The 16,078-nt window shown below is 37.1% G+C and overlaps 1 protein-coding gene across 2 annotated transcripts in view; it reads right to left on the minus strand.

The window, feature by feature from the left end:
* LOC132555233 (N-chimaerin-like) overlaps window positions 1–16,078 on the minus strand; it is a 94,815-nt gene that overhangs the window by 25,008 nt on the left and 53,729 nt on the right. For both annotated transcript variants that reach the window (XR_009554413.1, XM_060219584.1), the window contains exons 4-5: window positions 2,146–2,201; window positions 1,171–1,202 (exon numbers count right to left, since the gene is read on the minus strand). Coding sequence is in view for 1 of the 2 variants with exons in the window: in XM_060219584.1 (XP_060075567.1) it covers window positions 1,171–1,202; window positions 2,146–2,201 (88 nt within the window). In the remaining variant the exon portion in view is untranslated. The remainder of the gene's footprint in view (window positions 1–1,170; window positions 1,203–2,145; window positions 2,202–16,078) is intronic.

The raw sequence follows: 16,078 nt of genomic DNA on the forward strand, positions 1-16,078 counted from the left end.
CAAGCCTTACCTGCACACCAAAAACTCTCATACCTAACCCCAACCTCTAAAACCCATCCCTCACCCACTCCCTCATTCCTACCCTTAACCCCAAGCCTTACCTGCACACCAAAAACCCCCATACCTAACCCCAACCTCTAAAACCCATCCCTCACCCACTCCCTCATTCCTAACCTTAACCGCAAGTCTTACTTGCACACCAAAAACCCCCATACCTAACCCCAACCTCTAAAACCCATCCCTCACCCACCCCTTCATTCCTACCCTTAACCCCAAGCCTTACCTGCACACAAAAACTCTCATACCTAACCCCAACCTCTAAAACCCATCCCTCACCCACTCCCTCATTCCTAACCTTAACCGCAAGTCTTACCTGCACACCAAAAACCCTCATCCCTAACCCCAACCTCTAAAACCCATCCCTCACCCACTCCCTCATTCCTAACCTTAACCCCAAGCCTTACCTGCACACCAAAACCTCCCATACCTAACCCCAACCTCTAAAACCCATCCCTCACCCACTCCCTCATTCCTAACCTTAACCCCAAGCCTATCCTGCACACCAAAAACCCTCATACCTAACCCCAACCTCTAAAACCCATCCCTCACCCACCCCCTCATTCCTAACCTTAACCCCAAGCCTAACCTGCACACCAAAAACTCCCATACCTAAGCCCAACCTCTAAAACCCATCCCTCACCCACCCCTCATTCCTAACCTTAACCCCAAGCCTATCCTGCACACCAAAAACTCCCATCCCTAACCCCAACCTCTAAAACCCATCCATCACCTACCCCCTCATTCCTACCCTTAACCCCAAGCCTTACCTGCACACCAAAAACTCCCATACCTAACCCCAACCTCTAAAACCCATCCATCACCTACCCCCTCATTCCTAACCTTAACCCCAAACCTATCCTGCACACCAAAAACTCCCATCCCTAACCCCAACCTCTAAAACCCATCCATCACCCACCCCCTCATTCCTAACCTTAACCCCAAGCCTAACCTGCACACCAAAAGCCCCCATACCTAACCCCAACCTTTAAAATCTGTGTAATGTTAGCAAGCCATAAGTTAGATTGTCATATCTATCACAAAATGTGTCTTTAATGAAGATGAACAGAATTATACCTTGAACTATAAATAATCATGATTTTCAATACTTACTCTTTTCCATAAAACTGTGGTTTGTTTGGAACCTGAAATTACAAAAGGAACATTAATTTGTCTACCAAATCAAGTCTCCACAAAATAGTGTTTTTTGGAAAATTGAGCCCCCGTGAAAATACATGATTATATATTACTACATAAATACAGTTAACAAAAAACTTTATCTGAGCAAAGAACCTGTCTGTTGAAATTGAGCTTGCTTTGTTTGGTTTTAAGACAAAAGTATCTGTGAAACTAATGACTACTGCCTGAAAAAGACTTTATTGGACACAAAATTTAGTTACACTGCACTTCTCCTTACACAGATCTATTTACTTTTTTAAGTTTCATGTTGATACCTCTTATAGTGTTTGTGATATGCTCTGGACACAATTATGGCAGAGACAGATGGAAAAAATATAAAAATAAGAATTAGAAATTAAAACCAATTTTTGTTCCTCTATGTTACACCTGCCAACTCTCTGTATTAAGGAGCTAGTACTTCACAATACTGACACCAATTTTACACATACATTATGGGATATTCTCTAAATTTCAATTTCTAAAATTTAGTTTGACCACCAGAACAAATAAATATGCTAAGGTACATTAAGTAGTGATAGTTTAGTGTATTGGAGTGCATCAGCCCTTAAGGAATATATTTATCAAGTTGATAACAATGATATTTAATCTACAGGCATATATCCTCACACAACCTGATTTTCACACTAGAAATCTAATAAATTGGTTTGACTTCAAGGTCATCATTATATTTTCTCAAAAAAGTAAACAGGAAAGAATTTAAAACTGATTTATGCAGAACTGTAGATATCATGAATGGCATTGAATTTTGAGGAAAATAACATCTAATTAGGACTGAGGACTTCTAAAATGATATATTTCTGTGTATTTCCTTAAATTCAAAAAAAATTTACTGGGCATAATAAAAAATAAGAAAGTTGCCTGTCATTGTTGAAATGATACATATCTCACCTCATACTGACAAATAATCCTTCTTGGTTTCGGTGCTTGTAACTGTAATGTATATACTGTGGAAGATATAAAAAGAAAATTTGTTTTAGACAATATTATCATAAACTGAGATTACATATAACATATCTTACAAAAAAAATCAATTTAATGTCACATAATCAATTTTACGTCACTAACTCTTTTTTTTGACTGGATGATTGGCCGATTTGAAGGTATGTCAACAAAATCCAAATGGATACGATTTCTTCAAAATCATCACCTGACTTTAAATTATCATGATTTTAAAATCTACGATATCTAAGGTCGAGGTATGCACAATGAAGGCTGTAATCATTTACCCAGGTATCAAATCTCTAAATTTTACAGTTCGTGTCAAACTCCAAGAAAGGGGAGTTTCTTACAAAAAGAGCAATTCAGTATTTTCTGAATTTTTCCTCATGACTCCTCTGAATAAACGACGTCTTAATAGACAAAATTTTTTCAAAGAAGTCTGTGACTTCCTGTTTGATATAATGAATGTTAAGTGATATAGGTGCTTTCTGAAAGTTAACTGGAAATCAATAAATCACTTCAATAAGGATTGAATTCACACCATGATCACTACAATATTTGAATGGATGACTCTAAAACCAATTACCAGGTCTACCTATAGACTAACACAGACACATTACATGCCTTGTAGGAGTCTATACAACAACATTGTGTGAAATTGAAGTTTTAGAAATCGAAACTCTTCAGACAATTTTGTTTCTTATCATTCAAACACAATTTCACACAGATTATGATAGAATCACATACTCTCCTTATATCATTATATATATCAGTCAATTCCCACACATAACCAGATGGGTAGTATACAAATGTGGATGGATTAAAATATAAGATGTAGAAGTCCTTTCCCTATGTCAAGGGGTGGGCTTATTACAGGACAATTAACAAGTGTTTGTAATTCTAATGAACAGCAGCAGATTGGGACCATAACTTATGAATAGGTATGGGGCAATTGGCAAAAAAACCCAATAACATATACCTTTTTTTTTTCTTTTCAAAAAGTAGATTTAAAGTACTATGAATGACTTCAAGACCATTATGATATCAGAATTCATTGCATAGTAACAGCAGGTGAGCATTATGACGTCAGAATTGTTTACATAGAAACAGAAGGTGACCATTAAGACATCAGAATTGTTTACATAGAAACAGAAGGTGACCATTAAGACATCAGAATTGTTTACAAAGAAACAGAAGGTGACCATTAAGACATGTGTATTGTTTACATAGAAACAGAAGGTGACCATTAAGACATCAGAATTGTTTACATAGAAACAGAAGGTGACCATTAAGACATGTGTATTGTTTACATAGAAACAGAAGGTGACCATTAAGACATCAGAATTGTTTACATAGAAACAGAAGGTGACATAGAAACAGAAGGTGACCATTAAGACATCAGAATTGTTTACATAGTAACAGCAGGTGAGCATTAAGACAACAGAATTGTTTACATAGAAACAAAAGGTGACCATTAAGACATCAGAATTGTTTACATAGAAACAAAAGGTGACCATTAAGACATCAGAATTGTTTACATAGACACAGAAGGTGACCATCAAGACATGCGTATTGTTTACACCGAAATGATAATGGAAGTAAATTAAGACGTTCCACAAGACTGATAACACTGTCTTTAAGTAATCATTTATATATTTTTAAACCATTATAATTGGAAGGAGACAAGATGTTGAAGGAAAGAAAATGTTGCTTATAAAATGGCAGAGTTCTGCAGGCAGAGATACCACTGCACTTTTTGTCAAGACGATTAAATGTTTAATCTAAAAAATTGCGGTTTACTGATATTCACTTCATTTACAAGTTTCTGATATTAACAGTCCAGCAGATATGCAGGTGGTGTTTACATTTCTCAAATACAAATTTTCAAAGATAACTACAATGTTTTGTGTTAGCGATGATGTCAGCCTCACCCGCCACCTGCCACGTGCAAGGCTACCTCAATGAAACATAGTGGTTTAAGCCTCTAATTCTTATAGATTCATAGTCAGTTTTGCTAGGAATCCATGTCCTTTTAATAAACTGTTTGTACTAAAAATTAAACATCTAAAGGGGAGAGAGTACTGCTACCAATTTCTCCATGGTCCATACTTTCCAAAACAATGTTTACATACAACCATAGAAACAAGTGTTGTCACTTAACACCATAATTGAAATGCATATGACTATTTTAAGAGGCTTGATGCCACCTAACACATCAAGAAACCTAAAAAAAAAAAAAAAATCCAGTAAATTCTAAACAAATTTCTGCGACCTGATTTTTTTTTATAAATTTCAATGAGATAACATACTGCAGTAAAGCAGAGTGAACATTTCAGAGCTTTACATGTGTTGAGATCATAACATATGAGATCTCATAGTGTGTAAGAGTTGATACACCAGGTACTTGTTAACAAGGTAACAGCCCATAGCATAGCTAGATAACACAATGTACACACTGCTGTATCCACCTGGTATTACCCAGCACCTTCAAAGTCTGACACCAAAACATTCAATCTTATCTCTCTTATATTTCCATCTTTTCCATTTTTTTTTTCTCTTTCTCTAAATAAGTCTTTAATTTCTCACCTGATCAGCACTTTAGATTACTAATTTCATGTAAGTATGAAGTATATTTCTTAAAACCTTAAGCCATACCTATTTCAAAACAAATATTCAACAAAACAAGCAGGCTTTTTCATTATTACACAAAAACATAAAAAACCGGTACGCTCAGCACCTTAAAGGTATACTTATTGGAAAGGCTGAATACTGAGATGGTTGAGGGAACTAAGTAGTATTTTGAATGAAAAACACTTTGAATTTTCCCTGAAAAAATGTCGAGTGCACTCATGTACAATAAATACATTTGACAGAAAGCTTACTGGTAATCAAGGAACTTGCAACTTCTAAACTATCATTTTCCACTTGCACAGTTGACCTAAATCCAGAGATTGATGACGGCCTCAGACAAACACATTAACACACCTCAAATACAAAGGGAGGCGGTCTTTTAATGATCAGAGATGTTGATCAGAGGTTGTAAAACAAAACCTGCACAGCCTTTACAAATATACAGAAAGTCATCTAAACAAAACCTGCACAGCCTTTACAAATATACAGAAAGTCAGCCTTCACAATTATATACAAAACCTGCACAGCAAATATATACAAAAATATACAGAAAGTCATCTAAACAAAACCTGCACAGCCTTTACAAATATACAGAAAGTCATCTAAACAAAACCTGCACAGCCTTCACAATTATATACAGAAGACCTGCACAGCCTTCACAAATATATACAGAAGACCTGCACAGCCTTCACAAATATATACAGAAAGTCATCTAAACAAAACCTGCACAGCATTCACAAATATATACAGAAGAGCTACACAGCCTTCACAAATATATACAGAAGACCTGCACAGCCTTCACAAATATATACAGAAAGTCATCTAAACAAAACCTGCACAGCCTTCACAATTATATACAGAAGACCTGCACAGCATTCACAAATATATACAGAAGACCTACACAGCCTTCACAAATATATACAGAAGACCTACACAGCCTTCACAAATATATACAGAAGACCTACACAGCCTTCACAAATATATACAGAAGACCTACACAGCATTCACAAATATATACAGAAGACCTACACAGCCTTCACAAATATATACAGAAGACCTACACAGCCTTCACAAATATATACAGAAGACCTACACAGCCTTCACAAATATATACAGAAGACCTACACAGCCTTCACAAATATATACAGAAGACCTGTGCAGCCTTCACAAATATATACAGAAGACCTACACAGCCTTCACAAATATATACAGAAGACCTACACAGCATTCACAAATATATAGAGAAGACCTACACAGCATTCACAAATATATACAGATGGCCTGCACAACCTTCACAAATATATACAGAAGACCTACACAGCATTCACAATTATATACAGAAAGCAAATCTAAATATTTCCGCACATAATCTATTCTCATATCAGTATAGATAGTGTAACTCAAACCTCAACATTAAAGCACAGTCAGAGAGCATAATCTATACATAATTCAACAGGCTCTTGGTACAATCCAGCCACATGATATGTATTATGTGGTTCTGCTGTATATTTTGCAGAATATATCAAAGCAATAGTTGTTTTTAAGTCTTTTTAGTAGCAAGCACATCAACTAACATCTTGTTGTGGAACTGTTATGTAGCAATATCAAGATTTTTTTCTCAGATTTCTGTCCAGGATAGGTACTCTAAAAAGTAGAACAAGGATTATAAATTATATAACATTCAAATTCTATGAATGACAAGCCAGGACTGTAGGCTATCAGTATACTTTGAATTGTAGTCTGTTGAAAAAAATCAGCTATCAGTTGGTGTTGTATACACAGAAGATGGTGCCAGCATCCGTTGTGATTACAAATCCATCTTTGTTATGATGAAACATATTACATATTAAACTGTAGATGTTTTATCACACATAGGGAAATCCTATAGGAGAGATTAGTTAACACACATACCTACACAATAAATCATATCAATTAATTAAGGAAGCCCAGAGCATCCTCCTCTTGGTTTATCTTAAGTCTATGATTTGTTCTGCAGTAGTCTCCCTTAATTAGAAAAGCAGTCTCCCTTAATTGGTGAGTACTCTCCCTTAATTAGAAGCGTAGTCTCCCTTTAATAAAAGAGTAATTTCCCTTAATAAGAAGAGTAATCTCCCTTAATTAGAGTAGTAGTCTCCCTTAATAAGAAGAGTAATCTCCATTAATTAGAAGAGTAGTCTCCATTAATTAGAAGAGTAGTCTCCATTAATTAGAAGAGTAGTCTCCCTTAATTAGAGTAGTAGTCTCCCTTAATAAGAAGAGTAGTCTCCATTAATTAGAGTAGTAGTCTCCCTTAATAAGAAGAGTAGTCTCCATTAATTAGAAGAGTAGTCTCCATTAATTAGAAGAGTAGTCTCCATTAATTAGAGTAGTAGTCTCCCTTAATAAGAAGAGTAGTCTCCATTAATTAGAAGAGTAGTCTCCCTTAATTAGAAGAGTAGTCTCCATTAATTAGAAGAGTTGTCTCCTTTGATATAATAATAAGAATCTAGCAAAACTGGCGTTAAGTTTTTGACTGCTTTCCATGTGTATCTTTGGCATGTATTTCACAAACCTTTGAAATATGTCATCAGTTCTTGTTAACAACATATTATCTGTTATCTGCAATTGTGTTTATCTAAAATATGTCTTCACTTCTTGATTATCTTTAAAATGTGTGTCATCAGTTCTTGTGAACTTACAGAATGTGTCATCAGTTCTTGTGAACATATAAAATATGTCATCAGTTCTTGTGTGTCTTAGAAATATGTCATCAGGGTTATTTTTGTTCCAATGAAATGCAATTCTATTCACAGAAGATATGGTGTTTGTCTTCTGAGTTGATGTGATTTTGGAAGAGAGACAGTTAAGTGGATTGATATGTTGATTCTAATACACATCCATGGATTAATCTAGATTTTGGTTTGTTTTTGGTTATCTTGAGAAGCGGAAGAATTTGGAACAGTCCTTTTGGTTACAATTCAAAAGAGGGGTAGTATAAGACTATATGACATACATGAAGATTACGTGAATAAAATATGACAAAGTTGAGGTTAGTCTGGTATCTCTTTTTCAGGATAGCATCATTTGAAAAGTAAAAACATACTTATTAATTAGCTCTGTTTTGAGGGAAATTTGTTTATATTCAGAGGGGAAAACATACCACCCTTTTCCAATAGTAAAATTTGTCCAGATTTATCCCGGAGAACTCATCAATGTTTATGGTGTGTAATGACTCACAGCAGCTGACATTCCATACCATTTATTATTGATAACAAGGGCACATAACTCCTGTCAGTTTGGACCACTCCAGATGTACCAGAGTAAGACATGAATGAACAATCCTCCCCACCTGCTTTATGTGTGTAGCTACATACAACACTAATATACCAGTCTTCATTTGATAAAGATCTATAACAAAATCTCATGATCCGGTTACAGTAAACTGCAGCATAAATCTTCTATCTATACCCAACATTTGTCAGCTGTGAGTTCATGTTTTTTTTAACCCAAAAAAACTAAATGCCTATGACAATTTTTTAAATGCTGAACAGCACCTTCTGGTCCTTATATCTCATGATATTGACTACTAATCCCCAATAACTTTTAAACTTATCAAGTAAGGTTTGTTTTATTTCTAAAGAATCTCTGACAAAAAGGAATTCTTGTGTTTGATAATTATATTGATTTTGAAATTTCATGTGAGATATAAGAAAACAGTTTCTCTACATAAAGAGATATGATGTTGATTATTCAGTGTGACTGAGAAATTTAAGGTTCATTAGACATACCCATGACCTCTGATCTTGCACATACTAAGAGTACCCATGACCTTTGACCTTGCACACACAAAGTTACCAAAATTCTTGACCTTGTACAAATAAAGTGAACAAATTACACACTGTTAATTGAGTTTGAGGATCATTCAAGTTTTTTATCAATATGTTAATCAGGACAGTGTACAATTTTTTTTGTAAGTTTGAAAAATGACTTCTTATAGATAAAGGACCAATGATAAAGTTACTTTTCCCATTTCCACGACACTGTATCATCTGAGCCAAAGAGTCCTAAAAGACATCTTGAATTAAACTCAAAAGTTTATATATCACAACTTCAAGCTGGCCACTCTTTCAATTTATATTTTGAATACCCCCATTTAGGGGAGTGAACCATCCCAAGTCACCAGTAAAGGCCAGTCCAAGTCGGGTGACCAGGGATGACTTAGAATAACCATCATACAGAAGTAAAAACAGAACCAGATCTGGCTATGAATAATGGTGGGTTGGTAAATTCTATTAAAACAAGTAATTGGAAAGTGCTGAAGTGACACGAAAAAGCTTTTCATGTAATTTGAAAATTTGAAACAGGTGTTGTTCAACTCTCTTTACAGACAGACGATATATATGAAACTATAAAAATAACATGTAAGCTGCCAGGCATCTTATTAATCTCACAGATGCATGAATAATTCCAGATACACTTTAAAATAGTCTCTATACATGTGAGAGATGATTTGAGAGCTCGATCAATATTTGACCAAAACAGGAAGTTAGTTTCATTGAACAGCTGACTTGTCTGAGGAACCAAGTCAAAACAATATCAAAATAATCAATAAAAAGAAGAAAGAAAACTGGAAATTTATGGCCAGCTTTAGAAGTTAGAAATCCTCAGCAACTTTTTGTTGTTCATGTATATTTTCTACAGCCAATGATCTGCCCTGTGAGCTTGAGCTATTCCAATCTTCTCATCAGCAACTTAAAAACAAAGACTTAGTTAAAAGACACTGTCTTGTAATGGTATTGTTTCAAACACCTTCCATTGTCAATACCTAACAAGTAATTTACACAACCCTTTCTTACTCAGCTGGAGAAAAAAATCTCTCAATTCATCAAACATGTTTCCTTGTATCCTGCTCTGTTGGGATACTTGGAAATCACTTACACGGAATGTGCATTCCCACCAATTAACGAATGACGACTTTCAATTATCACTTCACTCCCCTTTACAGTGCAATAATGCACATATGGTAGATGCTCTGAAAATTTGGTTGCTGAATCTCTTTCATGTTGTAGAATACTTACAAACAGCGAACTTACAACATAATTTAATTGCTTTCTTTAATTAATACTAAGGCTAGGGTTTGATATATGTAACCCTAGTAAATAGCTGTAATACAGCTCAGCTAGAAAGAAATTCACTGGAGCTTAAGACAAGCTGAAACCAGAGGTCCCAAGATTCCAATTTCTTCATTGGATGGTTTATGTTGCTTTACACCCTATAAATAGCCAGGGTCATTTAAGGAAGTGCCAGGTGTGTTTGGTAAAGTTCCCAGAGTAAAACACCAACCTGTTACCAGTACCTGGCCACTGCCCATGTAGGCCTCAAACCTGTGATCTAGAGGTGGAGGGCTAGTAATAATGATGCCGAGAGGCTTTAACCACAAGGTCACCAAAGCCTCAATGTCATCATCAACATTGAAATAAATAATGATCTCTGATGAATACATTCTGATCTGTGATCTTTTTTAACCATCAATTGTAGTGAAGAGCTCATCCTGATCTGGACAAGAAATGATTTAAAGCCAATTCAACCTAAAGTTTCATTCTCAGATGAAAGTTTGAGCCTTCAAAAGACCTTTGGTAGACAGTTTATTTCTACCAACTCTATAGGACAGTTACTACACGAAAGCTGCTGTACAGCTCCTTGTGATCTCATTGTGTTCACTACAAGGGGATTTCCTGCAGCCCTCCCAAGTTATGGAAGAGAACAGATGTAGACAGTTGAACTCAACATTAGGTTACATGATCAGCAGTTTTTTCCTGAATTACCAGGATATATTCCATCCACCTTGTACATGTTCTCACACACTACAGATGCACTTCATAATCATATGTGCTAGCATTTCTGTATCAAAGTCTTTATCTAAAACAACATATTAGTTTAGACATGTAACTTCGAAATATTTCCTATTATCATAAATATAGTGATGAGCTGGCATTTCTTTATCAAATTCCTATTTCAAATCTGTCATAAAGTTTGAAAATTAGAAAAAAACTTCACTTAAACATAACTACTGTGAGTCTGCCTTCCTTCATGGAATTCAGTTTACCAAACATACAGATTGTAAACGATTCATTTAAATTATTTAGCATATTTTCTCTTGCCTTACAAAGTAATCCAAATTCAAAGAGGGTCGATAATTATCCAAACATCACTGCTGAAAGTTAATACATTTGGAATGTTATTTCTTTATGTTTGAGATCTGTACTGACAGGATTATCAATAAGGAAGCCTGTCAAGCGAGAGGTGAGAATGAGGTAGATTAGGAATCCTGTCAGAGTGGGATGAGAATGAGGTAGATTAGGAATCCTGTCAGAGTGGGATGAGAATGAGGTAGATTAGGAATCCTGTCGGAGTGGGGTATGGATGAGGTAGATTAGGAATCCTGTCGGAATGGGGTGAGGATGAGGTAGATTAGGAATCCTGTCGGAGTGGGGTGAGAATGAGGTAGATTAGGAATCCTGTCGGAGTGGGGTGAGGATGAGGTAGATTAGGAATCCTGTCGGAGTGGGGTGAGGATGAGGTAGATTAGGAATCCTGTCGGAGTGGGGTGAGGATGAGGTAGATTAGGAATCCTGTCGGAGTGGGGTGAGAATGAGGTAGATTAGGAATCCTGTCGGAGTGGGGTGAGAATGAGGTAGATTAGGAATCCTGTCAGAGTGGGGTGAGAATGAGGTAGATTAGGAATCCTGTCGGAGTGGGGTATGGATGAGGTAGATTAGGAATCCTGTCGGAATGGGGTGAGGATGAGGTAGATTAGGAATCCTGTCGGAGTGGGGTGAGAATGAGGTAGATTAGGAATCCTGTCGGAGTGGGGTGAGGATGAGGTAGATTAGGAATCCTGTCGGAGTGGGGTGAGGATGAGGTAGATTAGGAATCCTGTCGGAGTGGGGTGAGGATGAGGTAGATTAGGAATCCTGTCGGAGTGGGGTGAGAATGAGGTAGATTAGGAATCCTGTCGGAGTGGGGTGAGAATGAGGTAGATTAGGAATCCTGTCAGAGTGGGGTGAGAATGAGGTAGATTAGGAATCCTGTCAGAGTGGGATGAGAATGAGGTAGATTAGGAATCCTGTCAGAGTGGGATGAGAATGAGGTAGATTAGGAATCCTGTCAGAGTGGGATGAGAATGAGGTAGATTAGGAATCCTGTCGGAGTGGGGTATGGATGAGGTAGATTAGGAATCCTGTCGGAATGGGGTGAGGATGAGGTAGATTAGGAATCCTGTCGGAGTGGGGTGAGAATGAGGTAGATTAGGAATCCTGTCGGAGTGGGGTGAGGATGAGGTAGATTAGGAATCCTGTCGGAGTGGGGTGAGGATGAGGTAGATTAGGAATCCTGTCGGAGTGGGGTGAGGATGAGGTAGATTAGGAATCCTGTCGGAGTGGGGTGAGGATGAGGTAGATTAGGAATCCTGTCGGAGTGGGGTGAGAATGAGGTAGATTAGGAATCCTGTCAGAGTGGGGTGAGAATGAGGTAGATTAGGAATCCTGTCGGAGTGGGGTGAGAATGAGGTAGATTAGGAATCCTGTCGGAGTGGGGTGAGAATGAGGTAGATTAGGAATCCTGTCAGAGTGGGGTGAGAATGAGGTAGATTAGGAATCCTGTTGGAGTTGGATGAGAATGAGGTAGATTAGGAATCCTGTCAGAGTGGGGTGCGGTCATACATAGGGATGTTTCTGATCACCACAACACTGACAACAGGACATATCATCCAGAGAAAACACTGGACCAATGGCAGTAAGTCCAGACTTCATGTGCTGTCTAAACACACACATAGTTCAGGAAAGAGATGTTCACCAGAAAGAGGCTACTGATATACAACAACTTTAAGCCATTAAGAGAAAATGGCACCATTAGGTTCAAAATATCTCTTCAATATCCTGATATTGGATTGCTGGTTACCTATTCCTCATCCCCACCAAATTAATATTGAATTATGTGATACTTCAATATGATAAAGTGAATATGAATGTCCTGTACTGTAATATAATACATATATCAAGTTGTCTGTATACCTCTGAATTATTTCAGAATCTAGCAGTAGAACGTGTGGCCTACATGTTATGGTAAAATACCTCACCAGATTACCATCATATTCAGATTCTGAGATCACAAAATTTGTAATCATTAATTGTTTATTTGAACAAGACAATTTTCAGTTTGAGGATTAAAGAAAGATGAATTGAGACTGGTTGGATTTTTCCCCATTACCTGTACCATAACTGCGTCTTTATACCAGACTTCCCTGTCATGTCATGTTCATGTTGAGCATGTCGTTAGCAACCAGGCAATCTCCCCAGTAACCAGAAAATTGCTCATTTAAGCAAAATTATTGATGACAATGGAGCCGTTGATATTTCTGATATGGTTACAGCTATAATCTGCCGTTTAGTAGATTTCATCTTGTTGGATTAATGATCCAATGTTTTTTCTGGAAACTTATTTCCATAATACACTATCGATTCCTGAGCAAGTAATACAGAATTACAGATTCAGCAGGTAGCAAACCGTTTTATTGGGACAAATGGAAATTATTGTTCAAATTGTGTTACAAACTGAACCCAAATCTGTGCTTTATTCACACTGTGAATTTGCCTAATGGGCATCTATTGATCTAAATAATCATAAATTGACTGCAAAAACTATCACAGAGAGACAACGTGGAAAGTACTAAATATACCAAATAAAAGTTTTAATTATAACAAAAAATGAATGTGAAAAAGCAAATCTGGAAAGACAGAAGGTGGGAATAGAGAAATGGAGAGATGGAAGAAAGAAAACAGGGACAAATCTGGAAAGACAGAAGGTGGGAATAGAGAAATGGAGAGATAGATGGGAGAAAGCGGTTATAATTAAGGAAAGGAAGGAGGCAAGAATGGAGAAAAAGATGAAAGAAAACAGGGATAAATTTGCAAAGGAAGAATGAGGGAATTGAGAGATAGAGAGAAGGATGAGATGAAGCAGAGGTAATTTTGAAAGGAAGAAGGTAAGAAAAGAGAAATAGAAAGTAGGATGGGATAAAGCAGAAATAAATTTGGAAAGGAAGAAGGCCTGAAATAAAAAATTCTGGAGAATATCTTCACCAAGCAGAACAGATCAAGACTCCAAACTGGCAAGGAAATACTGATATGTTAATATCAAACTAATAACTTACAGAGAAAAGAAAACCAAAGAATGGAAGAGAAATGTGCAAAGTAAGAAAGACAATAAAAAAAATCATAACAAAAAAAGGAAGTGAGCAGATAGCAAGGGATAGAAGTAGAAATTTGTGGTAGCCCTGCTGTTTACATCCAACATCAGAACTACCTTAATATAGGAAGAGAAAACAAGATCTGAGGTGACATACACACTTGGAGGCATGATGAGGAGATGCACATGCCTAATGATCACATGACACTCTCACACAGGTGCAGTTTATGTCTAAGTTTATGAGGAACCCTTCCCCTGATCACATCTGGGAAAAAGTACTGACAACACCAGCCAACATTCCACCATCATTCTTATGACATGCTGCCACTGATTTAGAATTCTAAAATTTATTTACTTTCTTTCATCAACATAACACTTCAAATGTCCTACAGTTAGACTGTTGTCCTACAGTTAGAGTGTTGTCCTACAGTTAGAGTGTTGTCCTACAGTTAGACTGTTGTCCTACAGTTGGGCTGTTGTCCTACAGTTAGACAGTTGTCCTACAGTTAGACTGTTGTCCTACAATTAGAGTGTTGTCCTATAGTTAGACTGTTGTCCTACAGTTAGAGTGTTGTCCTACAGTTAGACTGTTGTCCTACAGTTAGACTGTTGTCCTACAGTTGGACTGTTGTCCTACAGTTGGATTGTTGTCCTACAGTTGGGCTGTTGTCCTACAGTTAGACTGTTGTCCTACAGTTGGGCTGTTGTCCTACAGTTAGAGTGTTGTCCTACAGTTGGACTGTTGTCCTACAGTTGGACTGTTGTCCTACAGTTAGACTGTTGTCCTACAGTTGGACTGTTGTCCTACAGTTAGAGTGTTGTCCTACAGTTAGACTGTTGTCCTACAGTTGGACTGTTGTCCTACAGTTAGACTGTTGTCCTACAGTTGGACTGTTGTCCTACAGTTAGAGTGTTGTCCTACAGTTAGAGTGTTGTCCTACAGTTAGACTGTTGTCCTACAGTTGGGCTGTTGTCCTACAGTTAGACAGTTGTCCTATAGTTAGACTGTTGTCCTACAATTAGAGTGTTGTCCTACAGTTAGACTGTTGTCCTACAGTTACAGTGTTGTCCTACAGTTGGACTGTTGTCCTACAGTTAGACTGTTGTCCTACAGTTGGGCTGTTGTCCTACAGTTAGACTGTTGTCCTACAGTTGGGCTGTTGTCCTACAGTTAGAGTGTTGTCCTACAGTTAGAGTGTTGTCCTACAGTTAGACTGTTGTCCTACAGTTGGGATGTTGTCCTACAGTTAGAGTGTTGTCCTACAGTTAGACTGTTGTCCTACGGTTGGGCTGTTGTCCTACAGTTAGAGTGTTGTCCTACAGTTAGACTGTTGTCCTACAGTTACAGTGTTGTCCTACAGTTGGACTGTTGTCCTACAGTTAGACTGTTGTCCTACAGTTGGGCTGTTGTCCTACAGTTAGACTGTTGTCCTACAGTTAGAGTGTTGTCCTACAGTTGGGCTGTTGTCCTACAGTTAGAGTGTTGTCCTACAGTTAGACTGTTGTCCTACAATTAGAGTGTTGTCCTATAGTTAGACTGTTGTCCTACAGTTAGAGTGTTGTCCTACAGTTAGAGTGTTGTCCTACAGTTAGACTGTTGTTCTTTGAGTTTATGGATTAAGGTCTGTCCTACTGTATATTTTGTTTGTTGATGATGAGGTCTGTCTAACCATCACCAATATGTAAAGACTCATCCTGATTTCTATCTGAAATGTTACATTAAAGTGCCTACAAAGAGGTTCCTGTAGTAATGACAAGGTACAAGAATTATGTTCTGGGCTTCACCATCATCCAGTATAAATCACGATCATCCAATATAAATCACGATCATCCAGTATAAATCACGATCATCCAGTATAAATCACCATCATCCAGTATAAATCACGATCATCCAGTATAAATCACGATCATCCAGTATAAATCACGATCATCCAATATAAATCACGATCATCCAATATAAATCACGATCATCCAGTATAAATCACGATCATCCAGTATAAATCACGATCATCCAATATAAATCACG

This window comes from Ylistrum balloti, unplaced genomic scaffold, assembly GCF_031769215.1.
Source record: "Ylistrum balloti isolate Yb309-2 unplaced genomic scaffold, AGI_CSIRO_Ybal_v1 Utg370464, whole genome shotgun sequence".
NCBI classification, from domain to species: Eukaryota; Metazoa; Mollusca; class Bivalvia; order Pectinida; family Pectinidae; genus Ylistrum; species Ylistrum balloti.